Raw genomic sequence first — 23,973 nt, forward strand, 5'->3', positions numbered from 1 at the left:
ATTTAAGAAACCATTCTCTCCCTTCTCCTAGTAGATTTTAAGGAAGTGGGAATATAGAAAAATGCTTTTATTCCATCCTATTTAACTGTATGTCTCATAAGTAGCCTCAGGAATAAGTATTTTTTTTTAAATCTAACATCAATAGTACAGATTTACCAATATGGAAGAACAGTGGATCAGGGTTCAGGTTCCTTTTGGTGCCATCTCTGTCTGCATCCTTCCCCCTTACTCACCCCAGCATTGTACCTGCACCCTTTGGTGTCCATCTCTTTACAGGTCTGTCTCCTGCCCTGCATTAGCCCTGACACCTGCCACCCTGTCTGAAGCTTCCCATTCTTCTTGCAGGCTGGTGATCTCAGAAGCATGCTTTAACCAGAGGGGGTAAATTATAGCTTGAGTCTAGCTTTATGCTCCTTTATAGGTTTTTAATATTAGGGAATGGAGAATTACTGTATGCTGCCTTCGAGTAGGAGCTTAATATTATCATTTATCACCAGAAAGCATCTGAAAACTGCTATCGGAGCTCCTGCGCCTATGCTTCCTTGATTGTATGAGGTGTTTTTTGTTCTGTTGTATGTAATTTGGTGCCAACATGGCAGCCCCCTGAAGATGGAGCTATAACTTTTACAAAGGAGAAGTACTTCTTTCAGTAATGTACAGTTTAAAGATTTAAAGTGATAGCAACATTTTTGAGGATAAATTTTATCTAAAGGATGAAAAAACACTCGATATTGTGTAATTAAAGAGAAATTTAACCTTTATATCTTATTGTATCCAACTCTGATCTACCAAAACAGTACCCATAGATAGCAATGCCAATAAAAAAATGAAGTCAAATTGCCACGCCCTTTACCTTCCTGCTCACATTATGTCAATTAATATAATAAGTTGTGTTTTATATAAGTATGTAGTAGTTTGAGTTATGAACAAGTCGAGGGCGCTTTAGAGAGCTTGATTTTCCCTAATCTCTGTTGTCTAGGGTATCGTCTCTTTGGTCCACCTGTAAATGTTATATGGACCCATCGCTTGAAGACACTTAACTTTAATTGTGAATTGTTTTACTCATGAGTTCAGGCTGCATATCCTCAATCTTCCTACTCTTCTTGACTGATATTCCCAACTCTGCGCCTCACTGCCTGGTGGCCCTTTCCACGGGGACATCATCACATTGAACATGCTTGAAACTGTGCTCTTCCTGAACTCTGCGTTGAAGGTGGTGACACCACTGGTCATGCATTTGCCAAGTAAAGGCCCGGTACCAGTTCTCATTTTTTCAAATCCGTTTTCTAGGTCAGAAGTTCTTATCTTTATCTTTTTTGCTATAATACTGGAGCAGTGGTAGCAATAAAATGTTTTTGTGGTACTTGCTGTGTGCCAGGCACTGTTCTAAAAGTCTTAGATTTATTAAGCATATTAATTCCTCAGTAGCACTGTGAGGTAAACACCATCATCATCTTGCAGACGAGGCAGCTGACACACAGAGAGGATACATGACTTGTATAAAGTCTTAGTGTTAGTAAACGTTGCATCTGGGATTTGAATGGAAATGTATAAAAATGGATAAGGAACACCAGGGCATTGTTTTCCCCTTGCAACTGTTGACATACTAGCTGTTTTCCACCCATTTCTCACCCAAGTGTATGAGCATGTTGACATTAAAGAGTTAGTCTTGCATCTAGCCTGATTTATAAAGAACATTTTATAAATCATTCAACCAGCATTAGGAACAAATTGCTTGGGAAGCAGCTCGAGGCCACATACCAGTGTGTGCAGCAGACTGTCCTTCTGTACAGAACGACTAAGTGCTCTATCAGAAAACGGGGCTCTGATCTTCTGACTTTCAGGCTTTAACCCTTTCCTTGTTTCATAGCATGTGCAGATAAAGCCCAAGCTCCTCAGTGTGGCTGTCAAGGCTCCTGGTGACCTAGCCCCTGCCTACCAATCTAGGCACACATCCCATGCTTCCCTCTTCTCACTCTAGTTTTTACCTTTTGCCTGTAGAGATTTTTCTCTCTTTCTGGAGGCTCCACTAAGGTCCAGTTAAATATCACCCCCCACCCCCACCCCGCAGAGGGTCATTTCTAAACCTCTGCCACGACCACCATTCTGGATCACGTGCCTATTATGTTCTGATTATTTTTTTCTGTGTATCCATTTGAACCACTAGAACACGGGCACCTTAGAGATAGTTTCTTCTTTATATCTGTGATACAAATTGTACTAAACGAATGTTTATGAATGAACAAGTACATTGGTTAATGAGAACCAGATATGTAGGGCAGACTTTCCACTATTCTAGTTACTTAGCCATTAAGAAAATAAAGAGAGAGTGGCTGTAATGGGCTGAATTGGGTTCCTCCTTAAATTCATATGCTGAAGCTTCACCCCCAGCTTCTTAGAATGTGACTGTATTTAAAGAGGTGATTAAGCTAAAATGGAGCCCTTCGGGTGGGTCCTGATTCAATTTGACTAGTGTCCTCATAAGAAGAGCATATTTGGACACAACCAAGAGACCACAGGGAAAAGCATGTGAGAACACAGTGAGGAGGCGGTCGTCTGCCAAACGAAGGAGAGAGTCAAGAGAAACCAGATCTGCTGGTACCTTGATCGTAGACTTTTAACCTCCAGACTATGAGATAATAAACTTCTGTTGTTTAAGCCACCTAGCCTGAGACATTTTACTTTGGCAGTCCTAGCAGAGTGGCATAGAAAACAACTTCTAAAATTGATGTGGTAGCTGAAAGTGTGTGGGCTTGTGTACAGATGTGTGTGCACACATGCACACACATGAAAGAGCCGCAGTCCTTGGAGTAAGTTGTTTTCTATCTAGTAGACTTTTTAATGTGAGAAACTCTAGAATGTGACAAAATGTTCTGCAAGAATAAAAGTAAAGGTAATTTTCTGTTTAACCTGAATTGACTATGAAATTAATAGGACTTTGTTTTACTCTCTTTGTTGGTAGTATACATGTTGTTTTCTATTGTGAAATAGTCAGAGATCATCTATGTAATTTAGCCACTGTCTATAGTGATTTAGTGATTTTGTGCATTTCTTTTTGATACTTGATTTGTATTTGGTATTTCTAGTTGTAGATATATTTCTAAAATACATCTGTTCATTGGCTATTCAGCATATATTTTATATGATGCTTTATGTACTTTATATTATAACATGGTTATGTGCTATTTTAGGCACAGTTAGCCAGGTGTCCTGATCCCAACGCACACTAAAGTATGTTGCCATTGTCACTGGGTTGTTTTTTTGTTTGTTTTGTTTTTGTTTTTGTTTTTTTTAGAGGGGAAAGAGTCAAAATGGGTCAGAGTTGGGAGAAGGAAGGAGAATGAACAACCAGATAAACTTTTTTTCCTGACAATTGACCATGGCTTGTAGAAAGGAGCAGACCTTAGTTTGAATCCCAACTCTTCCATTTATAGGCTCTGTGGCCTTTGGGATATAATGAATTCTCTTTGAGTCTCATTCTCTTTAACTGTGAGGCACTGCCTCAGTTTGCAATTTCCTTTGATGCCTGAAATTATATACATAAAGCATCTAGACTGGTCTCTGATACATAAATGGGAAAAAAAAATTTTTACCATTTTTGAATGATTGATTATCACTTAAGACAAAAAATTTTGTTTCCTTTTTGTGTTTGGGTGAAGCTGAGTTGCACATATAAACAAACACTGATAGTCTTCCAGTTCTACACACCTTTAAGTGCTTGTGATGGTGCTTTCAGACTCTCTTCTGTGTCCATCTGTCCCCAGTTCACTCACATCTCCATTGTGCCATTACTTTCAATTGGGGTGGCAAACGAGGCACATCAGAATCTGTGGTAGGGACTGGGTGGGTGTAGACACACTGGTGTATAGTTGTTTTCCCTTTAGATCACATGAAAGACACCTTTAGAAGAATCAAATTTCATCCTATTTGAGAAGTACATCCCTATTTTGTGCAAGACACCAGGGGCAAAGGAATGGGTAAGACAAAGTGCCCATCCTATGTGATGAGCTGAAGTGGAAACACTTGGGTTATAATTCCAGGGATGTTATGTAGAGGGAGGAAAGACACAGCAGGCAGTGCCGCAGAGAAGCGGCTCCGGGGACCACCCAGAGCATGACTCTCCTGGCCTCTGAGTCCATGGAGCTTACAATGAAGTTAGAGAAACAAACCAAAGGAAAAAAGAAAGCCAACAAAATAATTATAAGATGTAATAGGTACTATGAAACAAGTAAGTGCTGTGACAGATGAAGATCGAAGGGATCCGATTTCAGTGGGGAAGTACAGGCAGGCTTCTCCGAGAGGGGACAGAGAATAAAGTTCCCTTTCCTCAGGAATCGCAGGGGAGAGGGCATTGGGGAGGTTCAGAAGCAGGGAAGGCCGTGGTGAGTGTGGGTCACCACAAGCAAGTTACGTGTGGCCTGGTGGTCTGATGGAAAGTGCGTCTGAATGTGCTGCACGTGACTTTGCACGATATAGTTTTCGAAATATAGTTGTTTAAAAATTGAAGCCCTGGTTCTGACCACTGGGAAACCCTAGTCTCTGGTTTTTGTTTTTTTAAACCTAGACTTCATTTATTATTTTAAATTTACATCATTGACTAGGGGGACCGGGCTCTCGATTAAGCCATATGACACCATTTATTTATATTTGTTGATGACAGATTACTATCCCTAAATTTTCCCTTGAACATCTCTTTAGTTCTCCAGATCATGAAAATTAAATGAAGTGACAAATGTAAATAACGTATACAATGACACATATAAATAAATTATTTACTAAAGGTTGTTATTTTGTGTTTAAAACCATACTTGCCATTGAAAATACATTAATTCTGATAACAGTGTTTATGATGATAATAAGGAACATCAAGATAGTCTGAAATTTGTGAATTGACAGTAGTGACCTGGAATTTCGGGACTAAACCCTGTGTAGACCAGTAGCAATGAGAGTTGTTTAGAAGCGCCAGTGCCTGGAACTGAGCCCAGGTTTGGCTAATTTGAGCTCTGTTTTTTAGGAGGGGGTGGTAAATAAACTGAGCTTCTGAAACACCTTCATGCATTTAGAATGATTTTGTATTTGTTGTTTTTCCCCTTGAGTAGAGTATGATAGTACTTTCCTTTTTTATTGTTTTGTTAACTGTGACAGTATTTCGTATTTTTAACCCAAGATAGTTGGCTTTCCAAAACTATTGGAAACAAATTGATGATGTAATCATCCTCCCCCAAATCTCAAATTACGATAAATCTCCATTTTCTGTTATTTATAGGTAATGTTTTTTCATATGTTAGGACTGGTAAATTGTCTAAGTAGGTCCTTGGGAAGTGAGGTAGATTTTTTCCCTTGAATGGTATAGTTATTTTGCTTTGATTTTTCTTAAGCCATACTGTTAAAGTTTTAAAGCATGTTAGTTTATGTTTTGGCCTACTTCTTAACTCTGGATTAGCACTAGAGAATAAGATAATCTTGTTTATATTTAGTGTTCTTATTTGCCTTTAATTACTTATACTAAAAAAAGTACATAGTTTTCTATAAAAGTACAAATATCAATTTTTTTTTCTTTTTCCCCTACTAAATTTGTTCTGCTCTATTATGTAGTTTTTGCTTTTATTATATGTCTGAAGTAGGGTGTGTGTAAATGGGTGTGTATGTGAAAATTACACGTGAAAATACTGCTTTTAGATAGTTGTGTTTTCTTTCCATTGTTTCTTACATCAGAGCTTTTACTGTTAAACTTGAAAATAAGTTTTATCAAAACATAGTAAAATAGATTAATATATAACGTAAAAATATTTGGTGTTTTTTTAAAAGGTGAATAATTTTGAATTCACTGGAAATTAAGTTAACAGTTATTGCTGTTTTTCATGGAGACTTAGCATTTGTGTCACTCAGAATTCTTAATTATCTTAGTACATATTTTATGTGACATAATATCCGTACTCTTACCATCTACAGCCTCTTCGGAGAGCATAACACATGGCACCAAAGTAATAAAAATATAAGCTCTAGAGTGAGAAGCAAAGCTGAAACAAGCCATTTTTACATATAACTTAAGTTTAGGTTCTGTGTAGTAGGTTGATCCCTTACTTAACCTTTAATAAAATTGGATTCAAGGGTATTTGTATATAAATAAAAAATAAAGTTAATTTTATTTCATACCTCCATATGAGCAAGTGCCTAGTAATGTACTACAACATTTAAACTTTAGCATTATTCCTACTGGTTGGAAAATTGGCATACACTTTTTAGGAGGATAGACATTAAAAACGTAAGTCGTTGTCATTTGGGAAGGTTATTAAGATGATGATTAAGTTTATGTACTCACATTCACACAGATTGAATCAGTCTGTGTTTGGTATTTTGTCTCCTGTGAAGTTACTTAGAAGTCATTTCCTTTTTTTTTTTTTTTCATAGTTTGGAAATTAAAATTTGATAAAAATCTGGATATGTTTAAGACTTCATCCGCACTAACTTCTTACCCTTTCCAGATTTCCCTGAATGGGCTCTTGAGTTGTACATGCATCTGGATTATGGTTCAGTTCCTTTTTAAGGAATGTTCCAGTTAGCATACAAGTTTTCCCCATTAATTTAAGTAGAACATTACTATGATAACTTTCGTAAACCTAAATGGCTAAAGCAAAGAAGCAATTACCATTAATTTATGTGAAAATTTTTTGGAGTGTTTCCAGACCCAAAAAATAACCTACCATATCCTCTTAATTATATCCAGTTTTATGCTAAGCTTAATATCCTTATGAAATCTGTTGGGCTTTTCTCTTTATATTAGGACCTATCTTGCCAACGGATGCACAGAATCAATAGAAATAAAGCACAGGTGCTCATAGGCATTGTTCAAAGCTCTGGTGTCTAATGCTGAGATGCTGCTGAGTGTGGTTCCCTGAGAAGAAGTGGGAAGAAGTTTGGCTGGGCCACTCTTGCTGCTGGGCATGTGTGCTGCCTCTACAGTGCTCATGCAAATCAAATGCAGAACACTGCTTTCACTTTTCAGCTTTTTTAAAAGTATATTTTATTGATTATGCTATTACAGTCCCATTTTTTTCTCTCCTTTATTTCCCTCTGCCCTGCACTCCCCTTCCAACTAGCGTTCTCCTCCCCTCTTAGTCCATGTCCATGGGTTGTACACATGTTCTTTGGTTTCTCCATTTCCTTTACTATTCTCAGCCTCCCCCTGCCATGATTTGGAGCAGAAGGAAGAAATTAACATTCAACCAGCTTTTTTTGTAAAAGTGAAAATCCACTTCGGATTTCAGTCAGGTAGCAAAATCAGGTACTGATGTAGGTCTTTCCTAAAAGCGAAGTGGTATAAAGTGAACTTTCAAAAAACAGGAGTTACCTGTATGGAATCTCAAAGTATGGATTTGTTCATATGGAATCTCAAAGTATGGATTTGGGTGTAAAGGGAGGAGTCTCAGATCTGCTTGGTTCGACACGCCTAACCAGTGTCTTCATGTGGTGCTGCTATCATGGTTCGACACGCCTAACCAGTGTCTTCATGTGGTGCTGCTATCATGGTGCGACACGCCTAACCAGTGTCTTCATGTGGTGCTGCTATCATGGTGCGACACGCCTAACCAGTGTCTTCATGTGGTGCTGCTATCATGGTGTGGAGGGAGATGACAAGAGATGGGAGTGAAGGGGGCATAATCCCATTGCCTCCCACTTCTGGCTCCCCTAGAAAGCAGTATTTGGAAATTGTCAAGAACATGTGAAGCCTCTCAAAAGTGCTTATAATCAGCCATGGACAGTTTGAAACATGAATCACGGATATTTCTTTGCAATAGTGTAGAAGTTTCCATTTTTTAAAATACAAATCAAAATATATCATCCCTGCCCCCAGCAGTCACATCCTGGCCTGGGCACACGCAGCCCTTAACCTGCCCCTGACGGCTTGTCTGTGATGCCCTGCCCAGACTCAAGCCTATTCTGCCTTTTCCTGTCATCAAAATTTCTTCTGGGTGATTTCAATTCTCATAATTATGTAGTGATTTTCCTAAACAATTCTGAGTTAATGAAGTTTTAGTCTTTTAAAAATAATGTTATGTTCAATATATAATTACATGAGATTCTATTCTTTTTGAAAACTATATAAAAACTAGTTTATATAGTTTTAATTTAATTAATTTTAATTTAAACAAGAAAAAATCCTTCACTTGTTGGTGTTTTGATTCTTGAATAAGGAAGTGCCTGTTATGTTAATGCACCCTGTTAAAAATATTCACTCCGTCACATTAATGAAAGTGTTATCACCCTAACTTGCTTTTCTGCCATGATATTTTAATTTGAAAAGAAAATTTCTGGAGGCAACAAGGCTTTCAGCCCAAAGAAAATGGTTCTGATGATGGAATTCTGGGCTCTGTTCAGGGGGAGGGGAGGGGAATACCTCCCATAGTACTCGTTAAATTATGTCACATTATTGACTATTCCAACAATATCTCGATACCTTTTTGTACTAGGAGGAAATGTGTAAGTGTCCTGTACTAGAAAGACCCAGGGCTTTGGATGAGCCAGATAAATTGTCCTTTGAATCCTAGCTCTGCCTTGTATTATTTATGTGACCTTGCATGTGGGTCTTAATATCCCTGAATATTAGTTGTTTCTTTTTTTTTAAATGAGATAATATTTCCCGTGCAAGATTGTTGTGGCTTCTTGGAATTATGCATGCAAAGCTCCCATAGAGTGACATCTGTACATAATACATGTTCAAGAAATAATAGCAATTATGATGATGATAATGGTAAGCATTCATTAGTTTGTGAGTGAATATTCGATACCTTGAATACAACTACTAATAGTATAAAAAAATTCAAATTTCTTATTCAGTACTCTAAATAGATTTAATTTTTTTCTTTTTTATTTTGCTGTTTGATTTGAAATTTTAAATGCTTTTGATTTTTCAGATATTTTTAACTTTATTGAGGAATAATTGACAAATAAAACTGTATATATTTAAAGTGTACAGTGGGATGATTTGAATGCATATACACGGTACAATGATTACCAAGATTATTGTTACAAATAAACAATGACTTTGCTAAGCGTGATCCCTGGACCAGAAACATTATCATCCCCTAAGAATGTGTTAGATATGTAAACTCTTATGCCTCACCGATGTACTACTAAATTGAAAGCTCTGGAGGTTTTAACAAAGCATCCAGGAAATTTTAATGCACACTCAAGAGAACTACTTAGGAAATCTAGGAAACACAGAAAAGGGTAACTTTCATGATTCTGCCAGCCAGGAATAACCAGTTAAAATTATGATTATATTTCCTTCTAGTCTTCTCTCTATTCTTATGTTTGCATACTTATTTTTTAAAATATGGTCATACCATATGAGTCTTACAGCCTCCTATTCAACTCAGTATTATGTCTCGGTCATTACCCTGTGTCACTGAATTTCATTTGAATGCATTTTAAATCATACGGCTATATAATGTACCATCCTATGAGTGTCTCATAATTTATTCTCTAACCCCTTAGACATTTGAGTTGTTTCCAGATGTTTAAGAGGAACATAAGCAACACTGAAAACTTGTATTAATAAAATGTTGTGAATATCTATGATTATTTCCTTAGCATGAATTTGTTATTATGGTGGAATTACTGACTCAAATGATATGAATATTTTTATAGCTCTTAATATATGTTGACAAATTACCTTTAAGAAAGAGGTGCCAGTTTGTACTCTAACCAGCAGTGTAGACAAAGTGTCCATTCCTGGAACCCTGGCCAACCCCAGGGTTGCAGTCCTTTTGAATACACGTCAGTTTGAGAGGAACACGTTCTGAATTGTAAATGAATAGGATATAATTTCTTGTTTTCTAGTCTTTGTATTGGCCTACGTTATTGTAGTCACAAACATAAATGGTAAATGCTGTCTCTTAATTATAATTGTTGAGGTTGTTAATTTCTAAAGTTTACTCTTCCAGTACTGTCTACCCTTCATCTCACAAAGACTCTACAAGTTTTGTTGAGCGGGAGTTGCAGCTCTCACAGAGGTGTGCTACGGAACTGGAATATCTAGACAACTTGGATGTGATGGTGAACTCCTGTGCCTCAGGCTTTAGAGATTAACTAAGGACTAGAGCGCCTTCTAGGGAGAGAACAGCCAATTCTTTCTAGCTGTAGAATCACAAGTCAATTAAGTAACAGGATTACTAATATTAAATATTGCTAGGGCAGGAGTTGTTGAAGGGGTCTGAGAAAGAAAGTTAAGTAAATGCTAAACTAGCAGAAAAAAATATTTTATCATTAAAAGGCAGCCATCCTATATAGGTGTACCTCAGAGACACTGTGGGTTTGGTACCAGACCACCACAATAAAGCGAGTGTTGTGATAAAGTGAGTCATAATCTTTTTGCTGATGGAATGTCTTGCCTTCAGTTTGTAAAAAATGTGACACCTATGAAGCATAGTAAAATGAGGTGTGCCTGTATATGTTAAACTTAAACAGCTATGGGGAAGGCTGGTGTGTGATACCTTTATTGGTCCTATAAAAGGTTTTGATTACTAAAACTTATTCTTTGAGTACATTTATTTTAGCTCGTGTTGCATTCATTAGTGACTTTTCCCTGGGGTCTGCAGGACAGCAGGGCTCCCTTGGTGCTGACAGTTCCAGCATCCCAGGTGGTCGGAGGGATATGCTGAACTCGGCCCTCTGACTGGGGAACTTGAGTGGAGTGGGGGTCAAGGTGAGGCGGTGTACTCTGGGGACCAGCCTTGGGGATGCTCCAGGCTGCTGCTGTTCATAAAGCTCTCAGTCTTCTGGGAAATGAAGTTAGTGTACATAAATTTTATCTTAATTCTACTTTTGATCATGGATCTTTGAGAAACTAATAAACGGGGGCCCTTTTCTAAGAAGAGGGCCACTATGCACATTATTGTTCATTCAGTGTCAGGAGGTTCTTAATTTCTTGAGCAAACCCTGTTTTAGATAACTTGTTTTCAATTATACATTTCCTCTCCTTTGCAGATTTCACTTCAAATAATAATAAAGAGTAGTATATTTTCATATAATGATTTCCAGTTTACAGAACCAGTTTACATGCTTTTTGGCTCCAGTCCACAACTCTATCAGTTAGTACTATTATCCTTACTTTGGCAGATGGGGAAACTGAAGCTCAGAAAAGCACAGGGACTTACCCAAAGTCTCTGGCCCACAAAGTCGATGAATGTACTTGGGATCAGAAACCAGGTTCCTGGCCAGGTCCCCTGGGGACTGATTGAGAGAACCTCCTATTCTGTCTTACCCTGGAACTCAGATACCAAATGGCCAAGAAGAGCATTGGAAATAAACCGCGTAAAATGCTACTTTTCTTCATTGGTAAATGGGTTTTTGGACCTCTTCACCGCATTATACACATAAGTCAGATGCCATTTTTGTTGGAGCCATTTGGCAGGGTAGGGTTTTTTTTTTTTAATCTTTTTTTTTTTTCTAATTTGTAGTCTCCCTGCCTACATCAGAAGATTAGCATTTCATTTAAGTATGTTTCATAAAGTAACAGTGCTTTGTAATTGTTAAATGAACAAAATGCCTATTTTAAAACCATGACGCCAGAATGACAGTGTGGCCTCGGATTCCCCACGGAATAAATTCGAGGGCTGTTTTGAGACATCCCCGCTCGCTGTGACTGCGTTGATGCTGCACAGACAGAAGCAGCTGCAGACCTGGCTTTTCAGTCCAGTTAGGGCTTTGTAAACCGTCATCTGAAAGGCATGGTTTTTGCTGTAGTAGGATGGTGCCATTTGAAATAATGTGCACTCCTTTGTACTAATTAGTGTATGCCATGTATTTTGAATTTGCTTTTGACAATTTTTTCAATGCACTTTATTCTTTTTTAATTACAAAAATAACCCATACTTGTAATCACATGGAATTCTCAAAAGAGAAAATGAATAGTTTACCCCTCATTCTGCTGGTTCAAATCTCTGTCCCACCTTAATTTCCCCTCTTTGAGGAAACCAGCATTTACAATTAGATACGCATCCTTTTCTTTTCCTTCCTCTTTTTCACATACACATTTCTTTGTACACATGTGAGATTCCTTTCTTCTATATTGTTTTCCAAAAATCAAATCATGGCAAACTTAATATAAAGTAAGTTGTTTTTGTTTTTGTTTTTTTTTAAGTTGAAGTGTACTTCTTTCTAAGTCTGTATAGGCAAATGCATTTATGTCATTTATTTTAATTACTGAGTAACATTTTATTGTAAGGCTATAGCATATATCATTCAGCTTCTCGCATGTTGCTGAACATTCTGGTTTCTTCCAGTGTTCTGTTATTGCAAACATTTACTATTATAATATAAGCATCATTTTGTAAGCCTTATGGTCATTTTCTACCAGTAAAGTGTGCTGCTAAAGAAATGAAAAAGTAGGAACCTTCCATCTTCAGCTATTATCTACAATCATGCACTTCTATAATTAGTAGCCTGTTACCTAGTAATAAGAGTTATAGAGATTTATGTGTAGAATATCTCTTTATGTCTGGGAGCAGCCGCAAATGTAGCTTTTATTTTGTGCAGGAGTCATCTGTGGTTGGCTTCTGTATGTGGACTCACTGCAGAGCAGAGGTGATCTGTCAGCTGTCATAAAGCCCCATCTAGACCCCTTCAAGGGTGAATAATTACCTAGGTTTGGGCAAATCTAGTAATCTGATGATAGACTACCTAGTCAGGCAGGGTTTGTGAGTTTTACCTTCTTAGACCATGGCCTTAGATTTTTATGAGTGAGAGAGCCTGGCTTTTAGAGTGCATTAATTTAAAAAAAGTGCTCTGTGGTATTTTGGAATTAGGAAGGGAGGAACTCCTGCTTTGATAATGTGAAAAACTTGCCCAGACCCCCTCATTTGCTTAAAATGTGATCAATAATGTTACTGGCCAGATGTTTCAGGATTTTGAATACTCAGAAAGAATTCTTAACCGTGTGATTGTGAAAACAACCAATTTCCATACGTGAAAATGAGCATGCTTATTAATGGGGCTGCAATTGCCTATTAAGCATTCAGTCACATTTATAACTCTCAAGGAAAATGATGGTTTTGCATGATTTAGTGTTTACAAATTTACAGTCACACAGCAAAGCCTACTGTATATGAGGTCCTTTTGCAGGTAATAAAATGGAAAATCCAATTTACAATTGCAGAATAAGCCTCTGAGTGATACATGGTTTTCATAGCAGCATCGGTCAGAAGGTCATTGCTAATCCCGGTGCTGGCTGGCTTCCCCTGCGGCCTGGGCCGTCCCACTGAAGGGTGAGCGCAGGGAATCTCTCTCTGTCTGGTAGCCAGCCAGCGTGTCTGTAGATACACCACTTTCTAGCTTATTAGATCCTCTTTGTCACAGTGCTTAATCCTGCTGCCTGATCCTTGTTAGAACAGCGCCAGAGCTCCGCTCAGTCTTCTAATAAAGGAGATGGGTGAGGGCTCCTAACTAGACGCACTGAAGCGTGCAGCAGTTAGGGCGATGGCGGCGCGACTGACAGTGGGGTGAGAGGCTTCCTGCATGTTATTACTTGAAAGGGAACCTTCCTCCGATAGCTGACAGATGAGCTTTGCTGAGGCAAGGGTAACTTGTTGTTAGGCCAATGTGAGGCGGGTGTCATCTTTTCACACAGTATAATGGCCTAGCTTTACTCTAATTATATTAACCCTCTTCTGAAATGGCTGCATTCCAGGCTGGTGCCGAGTGAGGTAGGAAAGCCAGAGACAAATAGCTGGCTGGGAGGATTACGGCTGCACAGAAACAGGTATTGTGTTCTCCACCAGTGACATTAAGTGGAAAAACAAAATAAGCACACCCTATTACACCACGCCTGGTGATACTCTGAAAAGGCAGAGCTGGGTTTGGCTTGCGTGGTTTCCATCTCAGTCATCTGTAATAGTCGCCTGCTTTAAGGTCTGCTATGGACATTAAACACGGCTTTCATGGTTCTTTGTTAAAAAGAAAACACAGTGTCAACGACAAAGCTATTGTTTTGCGTTCTTTTCTTCCCCCAGTGAATCTGAATCATTCTTTTCTATTAGGCTCCCTATTTCTGGTAGCCCTGTGAAGCCCCGGTGAATGTGATTGCATAGCATTGTTTGAGATGGAAATAAACAGCCGGAATGCACAGATGAGTTTGAAGCGATGACAGCGAAAAGGCTCAGGAAGATCCTGTGGGCCTTTCTGTGTCCTCCGTTTTACAGACATCGCTCTAAGACCCCTTTTCCCTGAAGGGAGTATGTCCAGCTTGCATCCAGCATTTCCTGCCTGCTCCAGTTAGCAGGCGTCATTAGCGATCCCCTGTGCCTCTTCTGTCTCCATTGACAGCACTTTAATAGAGACATTGCTGGGGATTGACAGATCTCCGGGGGTTAGAGGCTTCAGACAAAAGGGCCCAGAGAACATGGCTGACCTTTCTTGGCATTATTCCCCTCGGTCTGTCTTCCATGTGTTGCAATCAGGGAGCATAGAATTTAGTACATCATTTTCAGAAGATTATTACTGAGAAGGCTGCAGGCTTAGTAAGAGGCTGTTAATAAGTTAACAAGAGGCCGTGTACATTCCAAAGTAGGTGTGTAGGTAGTTGGTAGTGAATTGGAGGCTTTTTTTCCCCCACAGAAATATGTACCTGTACCTTAAGTTCAAGGATAATTAAAACCTGCATTGCTCAAAACATGTCTGTACTTTTGCATTATTGGACCTGACCGGAAGGGAGCTTGTGGTACAGCCTGGGAAAGAAAAGTCTTCTTTCTCTCACTGTCCCATGGAAGTCATCCCTGAGCAAATTTGAACTAGCTGAGGCTTGTCTGTGGGGTCCTTCCTAGAGCCTTTCCCTGCTCCACGTTGCTTTCACACTGACTCAGGGCCCTGAATATACAGCAAGGTGAGAAATGCTCTGTGCTCTTTGCTCTTTCCTCTCTTCTTCCCCAGAGCAAAAGAAATCATATTTCCCTCGATCCCCATCAGAATGCGATGTTAAGAGGAAAGCAATCTGTTCGAGTTAATTCATGGTAATGTGCGAATGATGGCGAGTTCTGGATGCATGTTCAGCAGATCAAGTTCTATCCATTAGAAATGTAGGCTGTATTTCTCATTAGGGTGACTGACTTTGGGGAATGAGGAGGAAAAGTATTTAGGGCGCAAGTAGCCACTAACAGGGAGATCTTCTTTGTGTAGGAATCAGTTCATTTATTGATGCAATTTATGCTTTTTATGGCTTTTCTTTTTTTCTCATTCACTTTGAATTACGTATATTTTCCCAAAGGTCTTAGGAATTTTTTCATAGTTGATTCCATGCAGATGTCAGTGGGCAGGGTTTACAGACAGGAAGACGATAATATGGAAGCATAAGTTGTTAATTAGGTAAATGTTTGAAGAGAGATGTGCTCTTCTCTAGCGCCCCGACCCCAACCCGTGAATTGCTGCAGCATGGTTCCTGGCGCCTGGTGTCTGGGCCCTTCCCCCAGTGGCCGCGCTTCCTGAGAAAAGTGGGCAACATACCCACTGTGCATTTAAAGCAGGATACTTTAGAAATAGCCGTGTTTTTAAATGGAAGACTTTTGTCAGAAATTTTTATTATTTATTTTTAGGAAAAGTGGGAATGGAAAAAAAGAGGTAATAAGAGATGAATGATATGGAAGAGAGGACATAGAGTATAGCAAATGGGATCCTAAAAGGAAATAAGAATTATAGTGAGATTTGAACAGATCAGTTTCATTGTTGTAAAGCTAACAACCCCCTCCCCAAGCAAAGATAAAAACCAAAAAAAAAAAAAAAAGATAAAAGACAGCCGCTGCTGGCAAGGTCACACCCAGATAAGATACCCAGCTAAACAGAGTAAGAGCACCCCTTTGGATTTTCCCTTGCTCTGGGCAATTTTCTGATTCGTGGTTTAGAGAATAAAGCCCATTAATTTCCCAAATGATTTAATATCTGACTAATGATTAACCATTAAGATGAAGAAATTGACATTATTGATAGACTTGGAGACAAATGTATCTGCTTATTTTTGTACTTAACATCAACTGATTCTAAGTAGCTTTGGAAAGATCGTGATGAATTACACCCTCTTGATATTTGGTAATATCTGTTTTCTTTAAAAGCATTTTATGAAATCATAATCCTTTTATATTGGTCTTTCTCCATTTTTCTGGGTAGTTACAAGTTCATTTAACAAAAGGAAGATGGATTCATAGTATCAGTTCTTTTGTTTTAAGAAGAAATACCATCATCCTAGTAAAAATATTAATTTATTTTCATTTCTAAAGGTCAGATCAGCTAGGAAATTTTGTGCTTCATGGTATACTTGCATCCCAGAATGTGTTTTCATTATCCTGAGTTATCAGTTATGAAAAAATGGGCAGTAGAACCTCAGGATAGGACAAATAATATTACTTTGGTTGTGTCCTGGGAAGAACAGTTGCTGAGTGTATATAAAAAGCCTTGGACTCTGGTCCAAGGGTATGAAAAGAACTCCTTCAGTAGGACTTTTAGCGAAAGGCCTTTGGTGAGTCTGTATCAAGTAAAACCATACGTATCTCTGCTGCTTAAATTAACTCTGTCCTTGTCCTTTTCATAAGCAAGCACCTATGGGAAGCTCTTTTCATACACTCTCATCTTCTCCAAATCTGAATATGCCAAACCAAAAAAAAAAAAAAAAAAAAAAAGTTAACTGATCATCAACAGATGGGTGGCACCTTAATGGCCTTTTTATGCTACCTTCATGAGCTCATCCATGGTTGGCCTAGGCTGACATGTAACCTGATAGCTTCACCATGCATTATAGAAGGAATGTGAAATTTGGAGTCGGAAGCCTTAGGTTCACATCCCCACTGTGACATTTTCTGATCTTGTTATTTAATTTCCCCACATTTCTATTTTTTCATCTATAAAGTGGTATTAATAACTGACCTCAAGGATTGCTAGAGAATCAAATGAGGAAATGCTTGCAATAGATAATTTGTAGAATGAAGAGGACTATACAAATGTGAGTTTCTGTCATAACCATGTTAATAAGATTCATTTGGTGCTGTTTCTGAGATGTTCTTATGGTATCTGAGTAATGCAATGATAATTTTATTTGAGCAATGTTTTTATCTTTCTTCATTCATATTGTTCTTTGGCTGATGACAAAAGGTGGTGTTGATCAGATGGGCCTAGATCAGATTGGACAAGCAGTGTTTCACATTGTTAAGATAGAATTTCAGCAACTTCTAATAACATTTCTCTCTGTTTTGGATGGGGTCATTTTAGTCTCCTAAGCAAATACCTAGGAAAAATAAAGCATATACTACCTTTGTAAGCATTCCTTCCAGATTTACTTTCTTCCTACCTCCTTCCCTCCACTACCTCTCTTCTTCCTTCTTTCCTTTGTTCTTCATTTCTTGGACTAGGACACTAAATGCTTGTACACTAGTGTTGACATGGGGTTAAGACATTTTTAAAAATTCGAAGCAAATGAACCTAAAGGTACTTAGGATTGTGCTGTGGTTACTGGGCAGGATTTCTTAGTCCTGATCTGTGTTGCATCAAACAACCTTCACCTTTTTTCTTTTCCATCTTTTCAGGAAACTTGGATCTGACCGGTCAGAAGCAAGTATTCAAAGCAGAAAACAATCCATGGGTTACCCCGATTGCTGACCAGTTCCAGCTTGGCGTGTCCCACGTTTTTGAATATATCCGTTCTGAGACATATAAATAGTAAGTAGACTACTTTCCCAAAGTAGTACACTACTTTTGTAGCATTTGTAATTATGCCATTTTAAAAACTATCATATGACATTGTCATCTTGGTGGCAGTTAGCGCATAGCATTTTTACATGTTTTATTAATAACCAGATATAATAATGTGTTGTACTGATAGATTATTTTAATTGACATTATCAAAGAGAACTTATACCGAGTTTGTTTGAAAAATTTTTAAGGTGTTATATTAGTTGACTATTCATGACACTAAGGAAATTCTCCAGACACATTAAGATCAGAACATACTTTTTTTCTCTTTTGAATGCAAAGAATAGCAGCTGTTATGAACAAAATTGTTAAGCAGTTTGTTTATAAAATGAGTTGAGAAGAGTAGGAACACATCATTCTATTCTCTAGAAGATTTTACTATAGTGAGATGGCAATATCTCTAAGAGAAAAAGGAAAGCCAGAAAAAGAGGAAGAGTCAGCTGGCTTTAGCCACAGCATCAGGATCCCTCAACTCTTCACCCCAGGTCAAAGGCAACTGTGGGGAGCCTGCCCTACTATTTTCACCTCCTCATTCCTCAGGGTGTCCCGGTTGGAAAGAACTCTACTCGCCCCATCTTCTCTGCTTTATCTGCTGTCATTATTTTCTTTTCATCCAACCCCTACCCCCATATTGAGATGATCATTTATCTTATGCTTTATTGGGCTGCTGATGCTGAAATCTAGTCACCTTTAGTTTTAAGCAAATGCAAAGACTTGTGAAAACCCATAGTCAAGTTTAATCTGTTTTTATATCCGTTACCAACATTTGAGAATTTAACATCTCAATTGTTAGAGAAAAATTAAAGGATTGTTGAAAGGATGTGTCTGTCTGTCTCTCTCTCTCTCTCATCATAAAAATGCCTCACACTCAACATGGCCCTCACTGAGCCTGGGCGGGGACAGTAGGTGAGTGCTGACTGACAGGGCAAGATCCCTGCTCATGAGTGGCCAGCTGTGGTCCTGTAACCTCTTCCCTGGATGGTAAATGATAATGTATCTTCATGTGTGAAAGCAGCTTAAGTCATGGTTTAGATTTTTTTAAAGAATACTGTACCATTGACCACATATCTTAAGACTTACCTTAAGACTAAACTGAGAGAAGTATAGGATGCGTGTTATTGTTTCACAAGCCACAAGTTATGTGCATTATATAGATATGTAGTTTCTTTAATTATGAATATAGTTTGGCCTTGAAAATTGGTTTAGCTAATTATGAAAATGTGTGAAAATCTAATTGCAAATTAGCAGATTATTGTTCATTTTTTTTTCCTCTTAAATCATTAATCATTGCTGTCATCAAGTTGAAATAGAGGCTTAATTTTTTTGTTAGTAAATGGGAGGCTACTTAGAACTTAGTTTGTAGAGAATTGTTTTAGAAAACCATTCTATTTATTTTAACATATAGCATAGTACATAAAGGAGCTCCTATTAATACAGAATTGGGGGAAATACCATTTATTATTCTGGTTAACTATTTTTTATTTTACCACACATCAATTTATAATTTATAGAAAATTAGAATATATTGCATATGAAAGCGCTTCTAATTTTAATGTCATTTTAAAAGATGAAGTTGTGATTTTGTTAATTCTGTATTCCCTCAGTCATTATTGGGCAATTAGTCACCATTATACACTACTATGGACTATTTCTATTTATTTGATGGTGGTTAGGATTCTGGGTGAATGAGAAGCGTGTTGCTTTGATTGAATTAATTGGTATCTTATTTGAAAGGGAATATATGATACCACGTTTTTATCAATAACCTATTCAATGTATATATTCCTATGTCTACTGTCATCCTATATTTGGGAATCAAAGTAATCCAAGCAATTTATCTACTAGCATACATTTTTATATTTGATTTCCTCTTGGACAATTATATTATCTTTTATATAGTTAAATCAATATTTAAAAGCTTAAGTAAGCACAGGAGAGTCATTGTTCCCTTTTTAGGGAGACCAGTTCATACCCCGCTCACTGCTTTTACAGGAGTCTGTGTGAGCCTCTTCTGGCAGAGTATACTTGACATGAACTCCCCAATGGCAGGGACCTTTTGGAGGTCGCTGAGAGATCTTTTCTCTCCTTGAGAAGAATGTGGACCACTTCCTGTGTTTCTGCTTTTCTGTCCTTCATCCATTCTTCCATAGTTATCTTTACTCCTTTATCAAACATACTAGCCAAAACCATGGACTAGTAACTAACTAAACAAGACACTATATCAGAGTCCTAGCCTTTAAAAAAAAATACTTGTATAAAAATGTGACTATTATGTTTCACTGATTTTTAAAATTTAAGGCATTTTCTATGAATATAGTTATACATATATATGTGTATATATGCACATACCTATTAATGTATATTAATTACATTGATTTTTAAAATTCAAGTTTATTTTTTATATAAGTGAAAAATTATATCACCATGTAACTAGAACCCAGCTGAGTTTTTTAATGTTCTTAAGTAGCCACTTCATAATTAGAGGATTTGTACTATCCTTTTCAACTATCTGAAACAATAATATTTAATTAGCAAGTACGTGGCTACTTTTTAAAAGTTGTAGCCTTCAAGAAGGCACTGTATTCATTACACTCGTATTTTTTTAAAAAAGAGCAAATTTCACATTCATTACTTTAGTTATAATTCTCTAAAGCCTGTAGTTAACCAGTCTTCACTTGTCTTTTTATTTAGACCACAAACACCCCATCCAATAAAATATCCCTTTTTTAATACGTAGATCTTTAGAGTATCATGACAGCATATTTTTCATTTTGTCTTCACCCTGAAAACACCAGTGAACCTCCTTTCTTTTTCAAAAAACTTTTCTCTAATCAACTGACCCGTTAGCTAAATTAAGGTAGTAGAGAACTTACCAGCATGTCTGTAGTCAACTTTCACAGTGACCTTCATGTTCTAAACACACCCTCAGAGGCCTTCTGAGTCTAGAGCAGTGACAGGCAGAGAAGATGGATTGTCTGACTTCCAGGCCGTAATGGACTCAAGGAGGAGACGTGGGTATTTGAAACTAAGCAGTGAAGTTAGTGTTTAGGAAAAAGTAAAATACCATGAGATGATTTAACTTGATGAGGAGATGAACTTGTGCAGTTATGCCAGAGGATGTGTGGGTAGGTGTGGCTGGGAGGATATTGAGCCATAGTGCTTCAGGAGCTGAGCCTTGTGAGTACATTTTGAGTATTCATCATGTCTTCCTCAGCATCTCTCATGTGGCAGTTATCCTTTGTTCATTTATTGTACAATCAGCAAAGGGAACATACTGGCTGGTGTCATAGCATTGCCATTCATTATGAGTTATTCCTGCTGTTAAGGTAAAACAACTTGCTTGGTCGGATGGCTGATGATCAAACTCTACAAGCACATCACTGTTTTCAGGCTGTTGTTGAGTTATACACTCACCTCTTGTCTCATTATTTGATGGTTCTCATCTCTTTGCATGACCTCTTTTAGTTTTGTGAAGCAGAATTATGATAGAATAGTCACCACTTGTTAATTTTCAGAAGGTAGGTTTTTTTCCCCTAGGAGGAGAAGTCGGATCAGAGTCGGCATCCTTGACAAGATTCTTTGTGAAAGGGAGTACCTCGCACCTTTCACATTTCCATCAAGGAAGGTGGATAGAAACCGCAAGCCATTTTAAAAGCTGACAAGTTAACTCTTAACAAAAGGAGAGGTTTGACAAATGTTAGGCTGAAACGTGTCGCTTGAAAGAGGCATTTGGAAAACAGGCATCCTCATGAAGGCTGCAATTTGTGAAGCATGGCAGTCCTATTTCCAGGGTGGCGTAACTCAGCCGATGCCTCTCTGTCATTCTTCCTGTCTTGTGACTTTCTTTTCTCCCTAGAGAGGGATGCCACGCTTGTTTTTTTGTTTTGTTTTGATTTTCCGTCATAAATGGAGACTGGCCATACCATTATTCATGTTAGTTAATGGAAACATTTTAACAAAGTAATGCTTGGTGAATGGTGAGCAATGATGAGGAAAATGCTGGCAATTTCTCTTCATTAGAAGTCTGGCAAAATAAATCATCCAGTTTGATTTGTAAGGAAGATACTACTGGTTATTGTTTCTCAAGTTGTTTCACTTGTATAATTAAAACTAAGTAATATTTTTTTTCTGTATTGTGTACTACACCTATTAGAAGTTCTTATGGACATAAGTGGGCTTTATTAAACAACTACTATATCCTCTAATGGCTTCTGAGTTAGTGGCCTGGAAGAGCCTTAAAATAACAGATTTATCTGGTCTACCAAAAGGCTAGAGCATTTCAACCTAATCTGTGATCCCATTCATTTTATGACAGCCCCTTGCCTAAGGGGTTAGTTCTAACCAAAATTGCGTAACCCTTCTTATTTTCTGGTGAAGTATAAATGGGGGCACAGAGCTGGCAGATGGTTTTATGAATATCACAGAAGGACGGAGGAGAGGGTTAAACTGCCAGGGCCTTTCCAGCAGTGAGTGAATTTTATACAGTGACAGTCAGCATGCAGAACAGTGCAGAATTTTGTCTTTACTGTATCTGAAAAGAGCTCAAATTAAACCAGAGAAAAGCAGTATTTCTTTATAGTAGACATGATAATGAAGAACCAATTATTTTTTCCTAAAGCTTCTGATAAAGAGAATGTTTTTATTTCAAAAAGTTGACAGTGTATTGTGTTCCTGGTAATTTACGTTTCCTTTATAGATACTACACATGTATATTTTGGTTCCTTTTTTAAACTAATAAATGTTTTATCACATTCCTCCATAATACAAAATATGATTCAAAGTTTTGACATCTCTGGAACTATTTGTATGCAAATATGTTGCATATAACTGCCATTGCTAAGAAATATCTAAAAGAAAAGGTAAACCCATAAAATGTTATATTTTAGGTAGTATTGTGCCATATACCTTATTTCGTGTTCACTTTAAATGGTAAAATTGCATAGCATTCATTTTTTTCCCCCAGATAGTATATTACCAGTGCATAGAGTTGAAAATGTTTGTTTTGCTATTGAATAGATAGATATAAGTCAGGGTGCAATAGTAACTGTTGATCTTTGACATAGTCACTTGACTGTTCCTCAATATGGCCATAAGCTCTTAATTGCCCTGGTAAATTAATACTTTTGCTCTTAAGGTAACAGGAAGAAAACAGACTGTTTGAGGAAGAATACCTAACAGCTTTCTACCTCTTACAAACTTTTTTACATTTAAAAGGATTTTTGCTTTTCTGCTTTTTAACTTGTTTAGCACTATTGTTCAGATAAACTTCAGAGGTAATTAGTATTTTTCTTTTTTCTGTATGCATATTCACTATTTTTTGATACATAAAATTTTTACAAGCCTTTGAGGCTTTACTTTTCTGTAATTTTTATAGCTCATGCAAAACGCTTCAGTTTTTTAAATGGAAGGTGCTTCCCATTTGACATATTCAATGTACTTGGATTTTGGGAGAATTACAGTAGGGAACCTCCACCCTCCCCACCTACCCCCAAGCCAAACCTATGAAGGTCAGAGGTAAACCCTGGTAGACTTTGAAGACCAGCTTCAGGAGGCCAGCTTGTATTCCTGGAGGCATGTAAGAAACCCCATCTTACACATTTTCTGGAATGTTTTTCATGCTGATGTACATTAGAAATAAATCCAGACGTGGAAAAGTTTCCCCCATGTGCATCCGTGTGCATTTCCTGGCCCTCTGATGTGTCATGCCTCAGGAACACTGCTGGCCTGTGAGGTTTGCAGAGCCCTCATGGGATCAGGCTGGACCAATGAGCAAGAGCTATGTCAGTCTTTCTGCATTTACTTCACTGACTCATGCACGAATCATTAAAGAGTTGTGAATAAATTTAGAGGGGCAAAGGGAAACCAACACACTGCTACGGCAAAGGGAGAAGAGCCGTGCCTGATCTGAACCTTGCTCTCCAAAAGGCTTTAACTTGGGACTTAAAGAGCATGGTCTCTCTCTGCCTCCCTCTGCCCTTATCCCTTCCTCACTTGTGTGTTGACTATCAAGTTTGCATTAGGCATGTTTTGCACAGCCTCTAAGGTACAGTGATCACATTATAGTATCAATTTAAGGTAAATATAACACAATTTGTTCCACTTAACAAAAGGATAATAAACAAAGGCTAGACTCAGTCCACACTCCAAAAAGAAGTGTCATGTTACTTCCTCTTCCTGAGAAGCTATTTTGAGTTCCATTTTTAGATGCTGCTCATTTGATATTATTATATTGAGCTATTGGGT

General features: G+C 37.8%; 1 protein-coding gene across 2 annotated transcripts in view; it reads left to right on the forward strand.

Moving 5' to 3' along the window:
- RSU1 (Ras suppressor protein 1) overlaps positions 1-23,973 on the forward strand; it is a 181,217-nt gene that overhangs the window by 74,118 nt on the left and 83,126 nt on the right. For both annotated transcript variants that reach the window (XM_054593145.1, XM_054593136.1), the window contains exon 8: positions 17,565-17,697. In XM_054593145.1, coding sequence (XP_054449120.1) covers positions 17,565-17,697 — 133 coding nt within the window. The remainder of the gene's footprint in view (positions 1-17,564; positions 17,698-23,973) is intronic.

This window comes from Pteronotus mesoamericanus, unplaced genomic scaffold, assembly GCF_021234165.1.
Source record: "Pteronotus mesoamericanus isolate MK-2021 breed Mesoamerican mustached bat unplaced genomic scaffold, CSHL_Meso_final contig_130, whole genome shotgun sequence".
NCBI classification, from domain to species: Eukaryota; Metazoa; Chordata; class Mammalia; order Chiroptera; family Mormoopidae; genus Pteronotus; species Pteronotus mesoamericanus.